Genomic DNA, 19,314 nt, shown 5'->3' with positions numbered 1-19,314 from the left:
TTTTTAGGCTAGCCCTGAGGGGAGAAGATATTTTTTACTAGGATAGGTTTTGTTTATAGAGGATTTATATGATACTTTGGCATGTTGTAGAACATGACGTGTTTGTTTTCTTCGTTCCAGACCGTCCAAATTGGTGGCTCTACGTTGGATGGGGCTGGCCTCTGAATTTGTACGGATCAGATGCTAAATGGGGGGTTGAACATCTAGCAGACTCTTGAGAGAAGTGGACCAAATGTCCATTGATCAAATAACATTATTCAGTCATCGTCAATTTTTCGGCAAACCCCATCCATAGAAGGGCCTACAATCTGGACGGTCTAGATCAAAAGCATACATCCCCAGTGTGCAGTGGATGTGCTTTTTTTAGGATGGGCCACCTATAGTTCTCCTTGTTTCAGGGATTAGAGTGTGATACTGTCGTCCGATTTCGAGCAAAACCTCATCTGTTTAGGTGGGCCACGATATGTACGGTCTGGATCAAATACATGTATGCCGTAACTTGTGAGGTGGTGTGAGTTTGACGGGTTGGGGTAGGAAGTAAGAAGAACGGACGGTGGATAGCATATTCGTTGGTTGGTGGTGTTGCACTCGTTTGGAAGTTGTGCTGTTGTTTTCCAACGACGAGAAGATGGCTCTTGTTTTGTTCGTTTATGTTTTATTATGTGTTTGGCATGCAGATGACGATTTGGTAGACAAAGCTGAAAACGAGTGGGGGGACTGATTCAGAGATGACGAGGAATGATCTGTTAGGGCACATGGTTTTTGCTCGAATCTGAACCGTCCAAATAGTGGGACTCGCTGTGGATGGGTTGTAGCCTGGAAATCACACTGAAATTATGAACCTGGCTGGCCAATTGGTGGGCCATCCATTGGATGGTCAAAAGAAGTTAAAAATCAATTGTAAGGAGTCCAATCCATAAAGAAATTCTCAAATCCAAAGCGTTCATTTGTGGATGCCGTATATCTACAGTGGCTCCCACTGTTTGGATGGTTTGGATTGATGTAGGTGGCACGTAGAGGAGTGCACCGCCACAGGACAGTAGTCCTATTGTACTTATCAAACGTGCATCATCAGTAGGAAGTATTATGCAATGCTCCGCCAATAGTCTCTACCTTGGATTTTCTTTTTGTTCGAGAGGGGCTAATGTTTCAGTGATCCAAGGCGTTGATATGGTAAGCCCCAACACATATGATCTATGCCTCAAAAGTCCAGCAGATTGGAAGATCCTAGCCGTTGAATCTTTAGATCCATTTGGTCCTCTTGCATTGGTTGATGAATGGCTCCTGTCTTTCCTTGACTGTAATGTGCTGGACGAAAATTGAACGGTCGTGGTTTTCTTATCTGGGTGTTTTTTTGCTGCGTGGGCCATCTATGTGGGCCCACCGTAGAAACTGAAAACCCGATCTTGGGTGTGGAAAGATTGGGCCGAGCATTGTATAATTCATCGGTCAGAGTCAGAGAACATGACAAATTCGTGAATAAATGATAAATAAATAAATAATAAAATAAAAGAGCTCGGACAATAAATAAACCTTTCCATTATTTGATCTTGTACAGTACGAGTGATTCGCATCCAATGAATTTGGACTGTCCAACTGATGGGCACCATCATGGTGTGGACCTTAGCCGGAATCCAATCATCAGTATGTGCTAGAAGTGCTATCTGAGGACTTTAGAGTGCAGATGAATGGTTACAAGAATTTAAAATTAAAATAAAATCGATGAATGGTCTGGATTCAATGGGTAAAGGCCCAAGATTGGATGGTTGAGATTGTTAGATTGATGTGGCTTTATTGCTCAGGCCATGCTCTGATCAGCCCGCCCCACCTCGTCCGGAAGGTCATTGATACAAAAAATAGAAAAAATAATTAAAAAATCCATAATTAAAAGGGAAATGAAATAGTCTGCCTTGCATGGAAACCTTCCAGCGCACGTAGTTGCATTTGGACAGATATCCATATTATCAATCTGGACGGTTGATAGGTTGAGATCGGTCGATTGCTTTTATCTTGCCGCAGCAGCAGAAGAATTGTTAAGTGGACCCAATGGACGGTCCAGATAGGTGATGCGGATGCCAAGGAGTCCAAATGCATGGGGAGGTTTCCTAGCCCACCAGACCATATAAACGGAGAAAATGATGCGCGTGTGGGGTGTGTGCGCGTGTGGGGTGTGTGTGCGTGTGTGTAAAAACAAAAAAAAAAAAAAAACGGAGAAAATGATGCTAGATGGCAGGCTAGGAACACAGGCACTTTTCATGAGACACTGGCATTTGGCAGAGTAAATGAACATTCCTGATCACTAGATATTGCGAGGTGGGCCAATCACGAACATGTAGTAGATCCCTTTCAGTCGGATCAGAAACCCGCACGTAGGCACGTGCGATATTGTGTTGTTTGATAGGTGGGCCACAGCATACATTTGCGATGGCTCAAAAATCTTGAGGGTCCCGCTCATTAAGTGGCCATGCTCAAGGGTAACTGACGGTGCAGATTCACTGCACAAGTGGGGCAGATCCGATGAGCTGATTAGTCTGATTTTCTGGCTCCCTCCTGATGAATGGCCGAATTCAGATTTACGTCAGCAAATTAATTTTTGAGAATCAACTGGGGCCCACGATCGAAGCCACGGGCCTCAAGTCGCAGCAAAAACCCAGCCCAAATACCCACGTAATAGGCTGGGCCGGTCCAACCCTTGTATTGTCCGTGATGTACCAGATCACCTAGCAAAAAGGCAGTGTACCCGCAAGAGAAAAACTGTGAGTACACGCGCGAGTGGAGCCTTCCATACTCGGCATCATAGGTGCCAACGGTAGACAAATGGAAAATGGATGGACGGTGTGGATAGCACCATTACATAACGGCGTCTCCTCGTAGCCCCGGCCTGTGATGAGATGTACAGGTGGTGCGGATTGGGTCCTACCACCAATGTCCCTAGCTGAGCACAGGCTGCGGCTCTGAAGCACCCACTGTGATGTATGGTTCACCGTCCATCCATTTTTCAAGGCTAAGTGAAGCAGATCTAAGGCCAAGTGACCCACAATGGGAATTGAATGTCCTTCGTTAAAAACTTATTAGCTTAGAAATTTTGGGTTAAGCAATATTTGTGTCTTCCGTTTGTTATGAACACGTTGAATGGCAAATAAAAATCACCATGGACCTCACTGAGGATTCTTCCGTGACTGTTACTATTACAGTTGGGTCATGTGGTGTGGTCCACTTGAGTTGGATTTACCTCATTTTTGAACCCATTTGTCACCAAGTTCATTGGGCTTAGAATGATTTATTTAATATATCCACACTCTCGGTTAGGATTGAGCCGAAAAGATATTAAAATAATTACCTAAAAATAAACTTAATGCGTATTGCGGTGTCACTATCTTTAAAACAATATTAATACTTTACTGGTGATTAAATCAATTTATAAGATGGTTATAACAAATTCATTTATAGAATATAATAAGCCTCTTCTCTAAGATTGGATAAATATAAGTTTCAGCTTGTAAAACTGAAAACAAACCCCAAACAGATTTTTACAACATGCACTCTTAACTTTCGTGTTGTTACAATTTATCCCTTGAAATCTATTTATAATTTAATGTTTGAAAAACTATTTGCAATCTAATGCTTAAAAATTGTAACTTTTTAAAAATCATCAAAATTTAAAAATAGAGAGAGGATTGTTGAAATTGTGATTTTCGGATTAACCCATATATGGGTTTATATAGAATCATGAAAAATGTTTTAGGACCATTTTTATGAAAAAACATCTTCCTCCACTATTTTAAATTCAAATGATAATCCCTTTACCAAAAGATATTACCATTTACAAAATAAATGGTCACCAACAATCACCGAAAGTCACAATCAATTTCTTTTTTTTTAAAATTAAAAATTATTTTCTTATTATTTTGAACTCAACACTATCAACCCATTGGCAAAATCATTTTAGAGAATGAACTAAAAAATTAAATCATATCCAAAGCTCAAGTGAACCATACCAAAAAAAAGCACAAGGTAAAATGATTCACACCAATGTTTATTTACCATTTAAGCTGTTCATAAGTCCCATAGGGCCTAGATGAAAGAAAAACATGAATATTAGACTGATCTAAAACGTCTGTTCCAAGAATATTTCAAGGTTGGTGCTGTATGGTACACTGCAATTCGTTTTCTTCATTTATAGGCTTGTAAGCCTGTTGTGATGTTTATGAGAAATTTATTCTATCCATATATTTAGTAAAATCACTTTAATACATGAGACCAATATCAAGTGCATGCAAAACTCAAAGAGGACATAGGAGAGGTTAAAATTAGAGAGAAATGCTTACGGTAAACCTTTAATAGTTCACACCCTGATCCATAGCTCAAGTGGTAGACTGAGTAAAAGATACCTCATTTCAACACTTGAGGTTTGGCATGGATCCCTAGTGGGGGTGGCTAATAGTGAAGTGTCAACTGACAGTGGGAAATACTAACAAGCTAACAAAAAAAAAAAGAAAAAAACTTTAATAGTTCAACTTATGTTTATATGCCATTCAAGTCATTTCTAACTGTATTAACTTGAAACACAAAAAACCTTAGCTTGCTATAAAAAATTTGTGTCCTACAAATATTTCAATAGTGGTATCCACGTTATCTTTGTCACATGACTTAAAATGAGCTCAGTAAACACAATAGATTTCTCAAAACCGTCACCGTGGGCCTCACCTATTGCAGGAACTCCTTTGGTGGAAATTGAGAAGCGGATTGGCTGGTGTACCACACACCAGCTAGCTGATGTAGATTCGTGTCCCCGAAGAAGCATAGATGCTCCTCGAGCTCCCTGTTGTACGAACGGTTCAAAGGAGATGAAAGTTACATGAGCCCCAGGATGATGTATTTATATCCCACGGTTCATACATTTTTAGAAGTCATTTTAGACTGTTAGACGAAAAAATGAATCACATCCAAATCTCAAATGGATCATACCAAAAATAACAGCGAGAATAATGATTTTCACCATTAAAAATTTCACAGGGCTCACTACAACATTTATTTCCCATCCAATATGTTTATAAGGTTACTAATACATGGATGAAGAGGATAAACAAATTTCATATTGATCCGAAACTTCTTGGACCCCAAAAGGGTTTCAATGGTAGATGTTCAATTTCCTTCTTCTTTTTGCAATGTGGTCCACGTAATATTTAGATTTGTCTTATTTTTCGGCTCAAGCCTTGAGATGATATCGCCTAGTGGATGGATGGTTTGGATATGACACATACCTTATTATGGGACCCACAGAACTTACTAACATCAATGAAGCAGCTATGTAGCCGGTGTGTGGTACACCAGCTAATCCACTTCCCCTTCGGAGTCCAGCCCATGCCAAGGTCGGGACAAGTGGAGGAAGGCCCTACGGTGATCATCCGTTCATTTTCACGTATCATTTTAAGATACAAAAATAAAGTTGTTAGAGATCCAATTCTTAAGTGGACCACACCACAAGGAGTAGTTATAATAATTATGCCTGTGGATAGAACCTTCTTAACTTACACCAGGACGTTTGTTTGCCATTAAACATGTTTACATGGCTAAATAAATCATGGAAGAAGGAAAACCACAAACATCAACTTATCCATAGCTTCTTTTAAAGAGTATAAATTCAATACCCACCGTGTGGCTTACTTGGGTTTTGGATCTGCCTATTTATGAAATCTGACACTAAAATGATATGATAAAATGAATGAACAAACCCATACAAAACGGTGGCCCCTCAGAGGCACTGCCCGGAAACGGATCGGCTACTCCCCTTGCCACCGGCCCCTTGGCTGATGGTCGGTGCTCTATGGGTCCTACCATGATGTATTTGTTTCATCCATTCCGTTCATCCATTTTAAAAGATTATTTTAGGCCTTGATCCCAAAAATTAGAGGTATATAAGTTTCAGGTTGTCCACACCACATGAAAACAATAGTGATTGGACATCCACCATTAAAATACTCCTAAGGCCCACTGTACTGTTTATTTGATATCCAATCTGTTGATTAGGTCATGCAGGCCCAGATGGAGGGAAAAATCAAAAATATCCAAAACTTTTATGGCCCCAAAATGTTTTTAATGGTCGAAGCTCATTCAACGCTGTTTCCTGTAATGGGGTCCACTTGAGACTGGGATATACCTTATTTTTGGTCTCAATCTGTAAAATGATCTGTAAAAATAGATGGATAGCATAGACCATGGTGGGGCCCGCAGAGCACCGACCACCTGTCAGGGGGAGTAGCCAATCCGTTTCCGCACCGCCCGTGCTGAGTTGGAAGAGGCTGAGTAGTAGCCAATCCGCGTCCTTTCTTTCCCGCGAAGAGGAATCCCGCTCTGCATACTTCACGTCGTGCGTCGCATCAGACTTATATGCAATTCTCCTTTTTTCTGTGCAAATTAAAATGAATTTGACAATCGGGACCGTTGATACTGTGGGACCCATCTATAATATAACATATAATGACAATCAAGGGTATCGGACTGTCGTTCATCCGATAATTTTCCTCAGTAAGATAAGGGTATTCTTCAAACAAAAAATATTCACTGTAAATGGACAGTAATATACTTATAATCAAGGCTATTTTCATAAATCAGCCCATCGAAAGAATGACCCATAATTCGAACGGCCCAGATCATACAATTTTATTGCTACGTTTACCTCGAGAAGGGAAGTGCATAATATTTTCGTGCACCGACTTGTACGTTATCATCCCTCTTTCCCGCGAAAGGCCAGTAGAGTTTCCCGCCAAAAAACAATCCATCTCTTCCCCATTCAAGACCTAACCTCCCATTTCACTCTCTCCCTCTCTCTTTGTGCAGCCATGGATTCTTCTCCCTTCAACACAAACGGTAGTTCTCTCTCTCTCTCTCTCTCTCTCTCTCTCTCTCTCTACCTCAACCGAGTTTCGTTGTGGCTGATTTGGTTTTCGTTATTGCTGTTTGTATGATTATTGTGGTTGTTTTTCAGGGCCTTCTTCTCCAGATGACTCCTACTCCAGCCCAATCCACAACACCAACTCCTCTCCTCCAGATTCCGGCCCCACTCGCAGAAGGCGTCAGCGCCAGCGGCCTGCTTCTATCTACCGGACCCCACCTCCCCACCCTCCCCGCCCCGCCGCCACCCCTACATCCACCACCGACGAGGCCCCGCCATCTTCCGAAGCCGGCGACGACGATGACGCCGCCCACGATGACGCCCCACCCATGTTCGTTTGGGGCACCAACATCAGCGTCCAGGACGTCAATGCTGCGATCCTACGGTTCCTGCGCAACTTCCGCGATCGCCCGTCCTCCGACACTGTTGAGGGCAAGTACATGAGAATGATACACCAGACCCTGGAAGTCGAAGGCGAGTCGCTTGATGTCGACGCCCAGGACGTGTTCGATTACGATCCTGATTTGTATAATAAGATGGTGCGGTACCCGCTCGAGGTTCTCGCCATCTTCGACATCGTGCTCATGGACATGGCAAGCCGGATCAACCCATTGTTTGAGAAGCACATACAAGCTCGGATTTTCAATCTGCGGTCATCGGTCTCGATGAGGAATCTGAACCCATCTGGTATGTTGCTGGATTTTGTGAGAATTGTTTTTGATTTTCTGATTTGCTGCATTGATAATGTTTTGTCTTGATTGTATGGGCCCACTTTCTGTGATGGTTGGATGATTGGAACCGTCTCTGAAGTCCAAAAATATGTACTCTGAAATGACCCTGATTGGCTGAGAATACTTGGCCAATGGCCCATTTTCAATGGGGTAGATTACACTGATTGGTGGTTATGATGATCCAGTTGGCTCTGTGGTACTGCCCACCAGATGGAAGAACGGTTCCAATCTATCACAGTAGTATTCTTTGCTCCACTTCTTGATTTTGTAATCCTCTATCACTGTAGTATTCTTTTCTTCTACACTTATTGTGATAGAAATAATTTCCAATCATGGCATGCCGTCTTATCATGCATTGGGTTTTGGGGTCTGTTTCCTAATCAATTCGTGGCTGAGTCAATGTAGAATTCAGCCATTTATCATGACAGAAAGCATGTAGTAGACATGATTCTTTGACAGCAAATGGTGCATTTGTAATTCTTCTGTTGTCGTGATAGGAAGGTATTTCTAGTCCAAGCGGTAACATTTTCAGTCATGGTACATTGCGGATTCCTGTTGATACTCTCCCTCAAATCGAGGAAGTTATAACATGGGCCCCGCAACCTAATTGCAATGCATCAGAATAACAGTGGCAATTCTAGTTGCAGTGCACCCTGATGCAGTGTAAGCTAGGAAGGATATTTAACTTCCATCTATCGTTTTCTTTTTCTTCCAAGCAGATATTGAAAAGATGGTGTCGGTGAAAGGGATGATCATCCGTTCCAGCTCCATAATTCCTGAAATCAGGGAGGCTATATTCCGCTGCCTTGTGTGCGGTTACTTCTCTGATCCAATTGTGGTTGATAGAGGTAAAACTCAATATATTGTTGTCGTGATTGTTCTGATATTCTGTACCGCTGTGTTGCTCTCTATGGGATTCTCTTATTTTGGTATTCATGGGACCGCTGTGTTGCTCTCTATAGGATTCTCTTATTTTGGTATTCATGGGATGGGTTGTTTTTATTAGGCCGAGTTAATGAGCCAACCAGGTGCGGGAGGCAAGAATGTCTGGCCCAGAACTCAATGACGCTGGTTCACAACAGATGCAGGTAATTGCCTTGAGAAATGTGAATTCTATTCATGGAAGTAAGATCTTGAATCTTGCTCTTGCCACGCGTGGCTTGTGCCTGCAATATCTGGTCCATTTATCAGGCTCACATGTGCTGTGGGCCAAAATAAACTGGTATGGTCATCAGGTGAACCACATGTGTATACCAAATGTTGATGCATAGTCAATCATTATCAATCTTTCATTTTTTTTCGTGCCATGCTGCCTAGTTAACAAATGGACCAGTCAGACTTTTGGACCATGGCATATACATCAGTGACAATAAGGTTTTAATCCTACTCATGAGTATCCTTAGCATGCTCAACTGCTGCTGATTCAGTTGGTATTGGTTGTGATGGGCCCTGAATACAGTTCAGTGAAACTAACAATGGTTTTGGATCTGATGTCATCACTGTGTTAAAATATAAAAACAGATTCGCGGATAAGCAGATAGTGAGACTTCAGGAAACCCCAGACGAGATACCCGATGGAGGGACCCCACACACTGTCAGCTTGTTGATGCATGACAAGCTTGTGGATACTGGGAAGCCTGGTGATAGAGTCGAGGTGATAGCACATGAAAATCTTTCTCAATTACTCTTTCCAACTTTGAATAGCTTCATTTTTCCTGAGATTTATTTTTTCTGCTTTCTCTGGCAGGTAACTGGGATATACAGAGCGATGAGTGTCAGAGTGGGAGCCACACAAAGGACTGTAAAATCTTTGTTCAAGGTATGCAATGGTTGTGTCAATGATTACTTTTTGGGCTTTACGATAATACAATTGGCTGAACTGAACCATAGATCTCTTCTGGAATGGATGGCAGACGTACATTGACTGTCTTCATCTGAAGAAGACAGACAAGTCGAGAATGCAGGCAGAGGATCCCATGGAACAAGATGATGGCACGCAGATGTCCTCGTCTAAAGGGGCCAAACATGAAGATATGCCCCCTGAGTATCAGGAAAAGGTGGTGTATTTTTCATCTCCTGTGGATGTAATCGCATTTACATCTCTGATGGATATATGCATGCTTGGAATTGCCAGGTGGAGCAACTAAAAGAGCTTTCGAGGCAGCCGGATATTTATGAGAGGCTAACCAAGTCCTTGGCACCGAACATATGGGAGCTTGACGATGTAAAGAAAGGCCTTCTATGCCAGGTTTCTGCAGCAAAAAGAACCCTCCCACCCACCCACACACACACAGATTAGGGTGCATTTGGCTGCGTCGAGTATCATGTTATTTCATGATATCGTGATATGTGGTGCAATCAATTGCGCCTTACGGTTGTGCTTGGATTTAGAACTGAATTGAATTCTAAGCATTCAGTTCAGTCAAGGGGAATGCTGGGATTATACTGATGCACCCTTGTATTCATGCTGACAATGTAGCTGTATCAAACCATAGTTACATTCATTTCGCATCCAATTGGAAATTAATGCAATTGCAATATGTAGCTTAGTCCGACAATGAACACTGTGGAAGGAAACTACCTTGGTCATATCCAATTATTGAACTGATTATTTCAATTCAATTCGATTGTATATCCAAACACAGCCCTCTTTTGAATAGAAGCACTATTTATCATGTTCTCTACAAATGATCCTGACATGCATATCTTTTGCAATGGTTCTTGCTAACAATATCCTCTTTGGCGCAGTTGTTTGGGGGGAATGCTCTTAAGCTGCCATCCGGGGCCAGCTTCCGTGGCGACATTAATATCCTGCTTGTTGGTGATCCTGGAACCAGCAAATCTCAGCTGCTCCAGTACATTCACAAGCTGGCGCCTCGGGGCATTTACACCAGTGGTAGGGGGAGCTCTGCTGTTGGCTTGACTGCTTACGTTACAAAGGATCCGGAAACGGGTGAAACGGTATGTGCATTTTTGCAGATCTTTTTTTTCCATGTAGAAATCTCGTGTTGTACACATTCCTGGTTTGAAATGGGACTGACCCTTGGCTAATTTCCTTATCTTTGGTTTTAAAATTTCAGGTTCTTGAGAGTGGGGCTCTAGTTCTGAGTGATAGGGGTATCTGTTGCATTGATGAGTTTGACAAAATGTCTGACAATGCTCGCAGCATGTTACATGAGGTAGTTATATATTCATTATGATCAATCGTAACAAGATTCCTCATTATTAGGCACACTTGGAAGATCTGCCAAATTTTGGATGGGGCCCACAACTTGAGGAAGGTCCATCCACTTAGTATATAGGATGGATCTACAGGTTGTAAGCCCCATCCACTTAGTATATGGTGTGGACCCAACCATTTGGTGTATGGGGTGGCTAATGGCAATCTGTTTCCCGCTTTTCTCCCCTAAATAAATGGGGTATAAGAATACAAAGGTTCAGTTCTTATCCAACTAGTTGCACATCCGTGGGAGCACTTTGAGACTTGAATGCTTATCATCTAACGTTCATCAAATCATGTGTTTTGAGGCTGACCCTTCTCAACACACTGCAGGTGATGGAACAGCAAACTGTTTCGATTGCAAAGGCTGGGATCATTGCTTCCCTGAATGCCAGGACTTCAGTCCTGGCTTGTGCCAATCCAAGCGGGTCGCGCTACAATCCTCGTTTGTCTGTGATTGACAATATACACCTTCCCCCCACATTACTCTCTAGGTGAGAAGAAAATGCACACACATGCACAAGCACAAACAACCAGGTGGTGGTTAAATTGCATTTTATATTTTTTAGTTTGTTGCATCTGACTGATCTGTTCTACATGCTCAGATTTGATCTGATTTACCTGGTTCTCGACAAGGCTGATGAACAGACAGATAGGCGGCTGGCGAAGCATATTGTTGCTTTGCACTTTCAGGATCCTGAGGTATTCAGGGTTTACCATAATTCTTAATTCAAATTCAAACATCAGCAATGAAAACTTTTCAGCTATAAATATGCGAAGCCTATCCACAAGAGGACTTCAAATCCTTTCCCCACATGCTAATGCGACATGTGTGTCAGATATGATTCACTAATACTGCAGGCCCCACCGTGTTGTACCATTGTTCTTAAATCAGGTTGTCAGATGGATCACGTTGCATACAAGTGGGTGGTGGAAGAGAACTAACCAACAGTCCAACATTTGATGTACACGTCCCACTTGATAACCATACTGACCCATATTTTGGGCCACTGTACGCACACAGTGGCCCATCAAACGAAAAGTATGGAACTGGCACATGCATGGCACATTGACTTGTGTGAGGGGAGAGTGATCCAATCCTACCTGCATGAGTGGCTTTAGGACTTTTCAGCAATTCACATGTTGTGCTGTGACTAATGGACTCGAATGGCTCCCTTCCTGCAGAGCACCATTCAGGATGTTCTAGACCTTCCAACCCTGACTGCATACATTAGCTATGCCAGAAAGCACATTCATCCTCAGTTATCAGATGAAGCTGCAGAAGATCTGATACATGGGTACGTTGAGATGAGGCAAAGAGGAAACTTCCCTGGAAGCAGTAAAAAGGTATCAAGAAAACCACCGTTTCCTTCTCTAAAACTATGAACTCTGCTGACATTTGCACCTCTATATGTGGCCACATGTGCCATCACAGCATGTGATTATGACATCTGACTGCTTCAGGTGACACCGACTGTGTATATGCCCTGCCCAAGAATTAGGCCATTCAACTCATCAGGTGGCATAGAAATGTGTGTATGTACAGTGAAAGGAAATTGATAGTCTACATTCGATGTGTATGTGGGGCCCAGATGATAGGTGGATTGGTCTGATATTTGGGTCAGTTCGTGTACAAGGTAGGGCACAGCTGATGCCTGGATTTGATGCTCAAACAGTGCCATGTTGGCTCTGTGGCTGTGCATGCCGGTTTGCAAAGCTCCTTGAAGTATCTTTCAAATGGGTGAATCAATTTGCAAATACCGAAAATGCCTGGATTTCTACATCAACAGGTGATAACAGCAACGCCGAGGCAAATTGAGAGCTTGATACGTCTTAGCGAAGCCCTGGCTCGGATCCGCTTCTCTGAATTGGTATGAACCCTACCATTTGCTGGGTATGACTTGATTTGTTTTGTGAAGGATAGAATTTGATTGCTTGACCAAATATGCAGGTTGAAAAACGTGATGTGGCAGAGGCATTCAGGCTTTTGGAGGTCGCCCTGCAACAGTCAGCTACAGATCACTCTACAGGTAGACGTTTTTCTTTTCAAATATTCAGCCTATTTCCCAAATGAGATATGCTGTTACATTGTGCATTTCATCGAAGTCTATGAAGTTGTCTCCACTGCACATGGCAATGGTGATTCAGATGGATGGTCTGGTGGGTCACCACGTAGATGGGCAATAGCCCAAAAACTGTAGTGATTGGACAACAACTCTAACCATCTGATGGTTGTGAATTGTCATTCATTTGTCGAGGTGGCTGTTATCTGTTTGGTCACTGATTGGATGGTTACCATGCTCAAAATGCCTAGGCTATGGGGATATAGTCTTATCAATGTGCCCCACCAAATTAACTGTTCTGATCACCACACACAAGTGCCAGGCACATGCTGCAGATCAATTTTATGGTGTGCATTTCATGGAACTCCATGAAGTGTGGGCAATACAGTTGCATTTCTGTCTCCTATTTGTGTAGTTGCAACTGTTTGGATGGTGTGAAACAGGGACTATTGATATGGATCTCATTACAACTGGAGTTTCTGCAAGTGAAAGGATGAGACGGGAGAATCTGGTAGCAGCAGCCCGCAACCTTATAATGGAGAAAATGCAACTTGGGGGCCCCTCAACTCGATTAATGGATGTAAGATCATTTGATTTAAAAATCATTTATTCAATGCCTGAAAAGTTATTTATGGGATAGAATTATATTATTTATTTTTTACACACTGCTGCAGTTGTTGGAAGAGCTGAGGAAGCAAAGCTCGGCCGAAATCAACCTCAATGATGTAAGTAGAGTGACAAATGCTTTCTTATATTCGAATCTGAAACTGTGGTTGGGTTGAAAAAGTTAATGCTGATGTTTTGGCTTTTGTTGTCAGCTGCGCAATGCCCTTGCAACTCTTGTGAGCGAGGGGTTCGTTCTTCTTCATGGTGACAGTGTAAAGAGAATATGATGAGAGAGAAGCAATGCCTATCACCTAAAAAAAGTAGCATGCACAATGGCTGTTCCCTGTAAGTGCATTGACATCCACCCATTTTTTGGGATTGCATTGAATTATTGGTTGAGTAGCCATGCATCCTAAGCTCAATGAGATAGGATTTCTGTGTTATTTGAGTGCTTGGTTAATATAAATGAATTCTTGACATCATTGAGGGGAGTGTTATACCCCTATACAGTTGATATTTCCACCCCTAGTAAGTATAATCCATAATCTAGTTTTTCTTTTTCTTTTTCTCTATTAGTGATTTATCAAATTACCTGTCGATGTGAAACTAACAATTGCACGGGGTGAAAAATGTCAATTACCTTCTGTATAGTCTAGCTAGTCTAATTGTGGATTTTTTTTTGATAGATAGAGAAGATGCCGAACAGCCAACAAAATGATCTATGAGGCCAGACAAAACCTGCTTAGGGGACCAAAAAACTACTAAAAAAGGCCCTGATTGCTAGACGCTTAAAAATGAGTTCATCTTATTTTAGTTAACAATAACTTTGTATTGGAGATCTTGACCTCTGATACATAATTAGTTCATGTTAATGGTAATTATGTATTAGAGATCAAGATGAGATGAACTCATTTTTGGGTGTCTACCAAACGGGGTGTAAACATTGCTATCCGAATGAAATGTAATGGAAGTTGTATAGAGTAGGCAATGAAATGGATAAAAATATTTATTCACCAATAATTTTAGAATTCTGATGACTGCAGTGCTTACCTGAGAATATTGGAGTAACAAATTGTGAAGCACAGCCAAAACTTTGATATCCTAATGCACTGAAGGGTTTGAATAATGAATTGATTTTCATTTTTGTAGTTTGTATTTGCGGACATTTTTAACCACCTTGTAGTATGTTAAATGTTCTGGTAAGAATGGTACCAATTGTCTAGAGCTGATCCTACTTGATTTGTTGTCTTTATTCATTCCCAGTTTGTTTACTTTTCCACCTTCATTTCATATTTTACTATGTCCCAGTTTCCATGTTATTTCATCTGTTCTTAAGGTTGCGTTTGGATGCACTACTGGACCGTACTGCGAACATTGAGATCAATCAAAAGAGTAGATGACCACTTTGTGGCGACATTTCCTAACATTTGAAATGAGGAATTAGCCCCCCAATTGCAGTTACATTCCTTTGAGTCCTACTTGAAAGCATTGTGATTGGTTGCAATTCGAAGCCTACTCCCTCATATGAATCCTTGGGAAGTCAACCACAGTTTGGTTGTTACCACTTTATTGAACTAATTATAGTCGATCAATTCAGTGGTGCTGGTGCAATTCAATAAGCTTTGCAATTCAATTCAGCAGTGCAATTCAATCAGCTTGGAGGATCACATATTCATGCAAGAGGCATAAAACCCTTTGGCAGCTATGCTTTCTTGCAGTTCTTTGGGTGATATGGAAGGAGGGTGATATTCTGTTTCTTGTTAACCTCAGAGCTAAACATCTTGTTTTCTCGTGGGCGGGAGCAGTAGACTTTGTTCCGCCTTATGTTTTTTGGGGATGGCCCCCATCTTTGATCAGCTTGCTTTTGTGCTCATCTATTTTGGCATGAGGGCCCTTTTGCTTTAATAAAATTGCCGATCATAAAAGCTAATCATTACAGAAGAGAGATATCGCATTCCATATTTTATTTTTATCCTCCCTGTTGATGTTGGTGATTCTAGGATTAATTTTTTGCTGTCCTTATTCAAGGTCCAACCACCATGAGAATGGATGTGACAATACAGGTTTAAAAGCTTAAGGTTGGGAGTTCAATTTCTATGTTAGATCGGCTTGGAGTGTCCAGCTTATCTGCCAAAGTGGAGAAGTGGGTTCTGGTCACTGAAACCAATTGACTTTATTTCTATAAAATGTTATCTGGGGAGGCTTTCCTGTCTGCCAACTCCAATTTTCATTAGCAAAATCAATAAACTTAGTCTGCATCCATCACTGAATGTGCTCTCACATCATGTATGTTCGCTTGAAATCCAGGATTATGACTGTTTCTCTTTTTAAAGTGTTCTATGCTTATGCATTGACATGCACGCATACAAGCATACAGTGCCAAGCAGCCGCCAAGGTTTTAAAAAATGGTGTTATGACCCTTTCATGGCCGAAGAGAAAATGGAGTGTTGGGTTCATGAGAAAATAAAGGCTGTCTTCACTGGAGAAGAACATTATATACGACCACTCATAGGCATAGTAACATGACAACAGTTGGCCCCACCATGAAGATCACCTGGCACAAAAAAATGAGGCAGGTCTGATCATCAGGTGGGCCAAACTGTTGGGATCAATGGACAACTGATGGTCTAACTTAACATACAGGCGCCTGGCCCACCTAGGGAGTGCATCAGCCTGATTTTCAAGAAGGATGATATTCTTCATGGTGGGGACCTATCATTTGCATGGTACTTGTGTCATACACAAGTGGCATATTGATGGGAAAGATGGCAAGGTGCCACAAGTTGTGTTTAGGTTAATCAGTAACCTTAGACCAAACATCTTGTGTAGATAACACTATCATTTTGAAAATATTGCTATCACTTAACAGGTGTTTTTTGTTACATAATAGCAACCGTTTGGTTATAACGGTGTTTTGACACTTCTTTTTCTTCGATCCTTTGGCTGCGACTTGGGTACCTTTGGTACCATCTCAAATATTGTCTAATGTAGATATGGGCTATAACTGTCTTTACCAAAATTTTCAACTGTTGGATATTCCAATGCACTTTTCATTCTGCTTGTTTTTTGTGTGCAATATTAGACCAGAATTGTAGGGTCCTGATGCTCTGGTCTGTTCACTGGTCGGGACTGTGATCTGATTGCAGCACCACCTCAAGGGGATTACACCAAAATCTCGAGATTGGAAGATCCTACTCATCTTGCTGTATTTTTTTTTCCTTCACCATATTTATAAAGATGACCTGTCCATTTGTTAGTCTCTTCCAATCAGAGTTTTTTAGGGCATGTCTAATCAACTGTCTGGATGTGCCCAGACTGGGGCAGCCTGACACTAAATGCCCTGATTCATCAGGACCTTAAGATGCCTGATTAGACGGATTTAAACATGGTTTTGTGTATTGGTACATTCGATGCTTTTGGACTCAGTCCATCCTATGTAATTCAAATGTTGTTTTGAGTTATGGCTCGCAACGCACTGGAATTTAATGAATTGTTGGTAGATACATGGTAATTGGACCATTGTTTGATGGATTCAGTCTGTTTATTGGATTCTTTTTGGTTGTTGCAGGGTATGTATACAAGATCACGACATATTGTGTTGGAGCATGGATTGTTCTCTAGCCAATGAGATGACATGCTGCATTGGAGCATAGATTTGTTCTCCCGCGGAATGAGACGTTCTTGAGTTGATGTTAAGAGATGTGATGTTCTTGAGTTGTTGTGAAATGCGATTGCTGCGATGCCATTCCTGAGCTGTTTGGCCCATGACCGTTTTAGGATTGGAGTGATTCTGGAATTTGTACTGTAGGTAGAATTTCCAGAGATTGCTGACTCATTGCATTGGAAAGGAAGAGCTGTTTTCACTGGCATCGATGAGCCAAATGCAGCCCCACCCAGGAAAAAACATAATCTAAATCTGTCGCCTTTGATTATGAATGCAGTTATCATACTGCAAATGTCAGAATTTGTGAAGCTTACTATATTAATTGAGGTTGAAGTAGTTTTGTTTTGTTTCAGCCATAATTTGTGGCTTTTATATGGGAGTTGAGGTTTAGAAATTCTGCTTGTCCTCTGCATATGAACACACATGCCATTCTGGCATTCTTGTTGGGTATCTGATCCAGCTGTGTATCAGGTGGGAGGTGGGCCTCACTGCTACATGGACTATGCGGCATTAGGTGGGCCACATGTGGAAATTCATCTTCGCGGTTTTAGAAATGCATCATGCATTGAATTTTATGTTAATATGGAGAAAAAGTAGTTTTCATGTGAAAATCAGCGGGGGCCTGTTTGGTATCTCTTATTTTATCTAATACCAGTTTTTCAAACATGACAAAAAAAATAAAAAAAATCTTATTTGAAATAAGCATGTTTGATAAAACATTTAAATAAAAGCTTTCTCTTAGGAGTGATGGTTGCCATTTTAAAAAATTGCAACAACTCTCTCAAACAAACATTGCCCCTTGCTCCTTTCACCTTAGAGCCGTTGGTCATGTGGAGCCTACCTTTGATGTGGACTGTCCACATTTGAGGTAGGCCATCCATCATTGGGGCCACACTTTGATGTGGGCCATCCATCATGTGGGCCCTGCGAGCGATATCCACCATCCATTGTGTGGGGGTGCACATTCTATGTGGATCATCTATCATGTTGGGCTACTTTGGATATGGGCCGTCCAACATGTGAGACCTTGGATGTGGACCATCCATCAGGTGGATATCCTTAGCACCGCTGCTTCCTGTGGTGTGGTCCACTTTAGACTTGGATCTGCCTTATTTTTCGTCCAATACTCTAAAATGATATGGAAAAATGGATGGACGGTGTGGATAAAATTCATGCATCATGGTAGCCCCTCAGTGGTCCTCGGAACCTCCGCCTGTCCCGGTGAAGTGGGTGAGACCCTGACGTGTCTCCCAATGATTGGTCCAGCTAGGCGGGCGTCGTGCGAGTGGAATGCACGTGCGAGCGTTAGTCGCCTGGTCCGTACCCTTCTCTCTGATTCGTTTCCGTCCCACTCGCTCTGGTTCTCCCTCGTCTCTCTCTCTCTCTGTCTCTCCTCCTCTCGTGCGTGACTCTCCGGCTCTCCCTCCCTCTCTCGTGCTCTCTCCAACTCTCCGGAAAATGCATGCGAGGGATTTAGAAGCCGGAGCCCCTGACGCTCCCGGTGTCGCCGCCGCTGCCACAGCCGGAGAGAGAGATGGGTCTCTCGCGCGCGAGATGGGGAGAGAAAGAGACCGCAAGAGAGTATGGGAGAGCCGGAGAGAGAGGGGCTGGGACCCGATGCGATGCCAGGAGCTAGCACCGTTAGACACTAACGATCGCACGTGCGTTCCTCTCGCGCGACCCCCACCCAGCTGGACCAATCATTGCGCGACACGTCTGGGTCTCACCCATCGTCACTGTCCCATGGTCTCACCCAAGTCGCGCCTAATAGACCCACAAAGATTTCTTATGTTAGTTCTGTATAAGTTAAAAAACGGTGGTGGCTCATTCTTCCCACAGGTGGCACTATCCAGACCATAAAAATTGTGGGTCCCATTTTGGATCGATCACATATGTTAAATCACACTGATCAAACGATTCTAACGATCCGATTAATGTCCATCAAATGGATTACTAAAAGTAAAATATTGAATGGTCGAAATTCGAAGGGAAAACTCAGATGGTTATGCCAATGGTCCATCCACAGCTGGGTTAGAGATTTGGGCCGGCTGGATTGCCTGACAACCGTGACACGTGTAAGATTAAAGAGCCACTGCCCATTCTTAAATTGTGTAAAACTCACACAGGAGCCTCGA

At 42.2% G+C, this 19,314-nt stretch overlaps 1 protein-coding gene across 1 annotated transcript; it reads left to right on the top strand.

Annotated features, from left to right (window-relative positions):
- The first annotated feature begins 6,749 nt into the window (after nt 1-6,749).
- LOC131227474 (DNA replication licensing factor MCM4) lies at nt 6,750-17,531 on the top strand. Its single transcript, XM_058223260.1, has 19 exons — nt 6,750-6,870; nt 6,989-7,582; nt 8,346-8,474; nt 8,633-8,714; nt 9,148-9,280; nt 9,374-9,445; nt 9,540-9,683; nt 9,761-9,874; nt 10,375-10,587; nt 10,707-10,805; nt 11,180-11,340; nt 11,452-11,548; nt 12,032-12,193; nt 12,637-12,717; nt 12,798-12,876; nt 13,353-13,489; nt 13,584-13,634; nt 13,728-13,860; nt 17,084-17,531. Exons 1-18 carry the CDS (start codon nt 6,843-6,845, stop codon nt 13,800-13,802), a joined length of 2,451 nt encoding a protein of 816 aa, XP_058079243.1. The 5' UTR covers nt 6,750-6,842; the 3' UTR covers nt 13,803-13,860; nt 17,084-17,531.
- The last annotated feature ends 1,783 nt before the right edge of the window (nt 17,532-19,314 follow it).

This window comes from Magnolia sinica, chromosome 15 (assembly GCF_029962835.1).
Source record: "Magnolia sinica isolate HGM2019 chromosome 15, MsV1, whole genome shotgun sequence".
In the NCBI taxonomy this organism is placed as follows: Eukaryota; Viridiplantae; Streptophyta; class Magnoliopsida; order Magnoliales; family Magnoliaceae; genus Magnolia; species Magnolia sinica.
The sequence above is the reverse complement of the archived record's forward strand: the minus strand, read 5'-3'. Positions and strand labels throughout refer to the sequence as shown.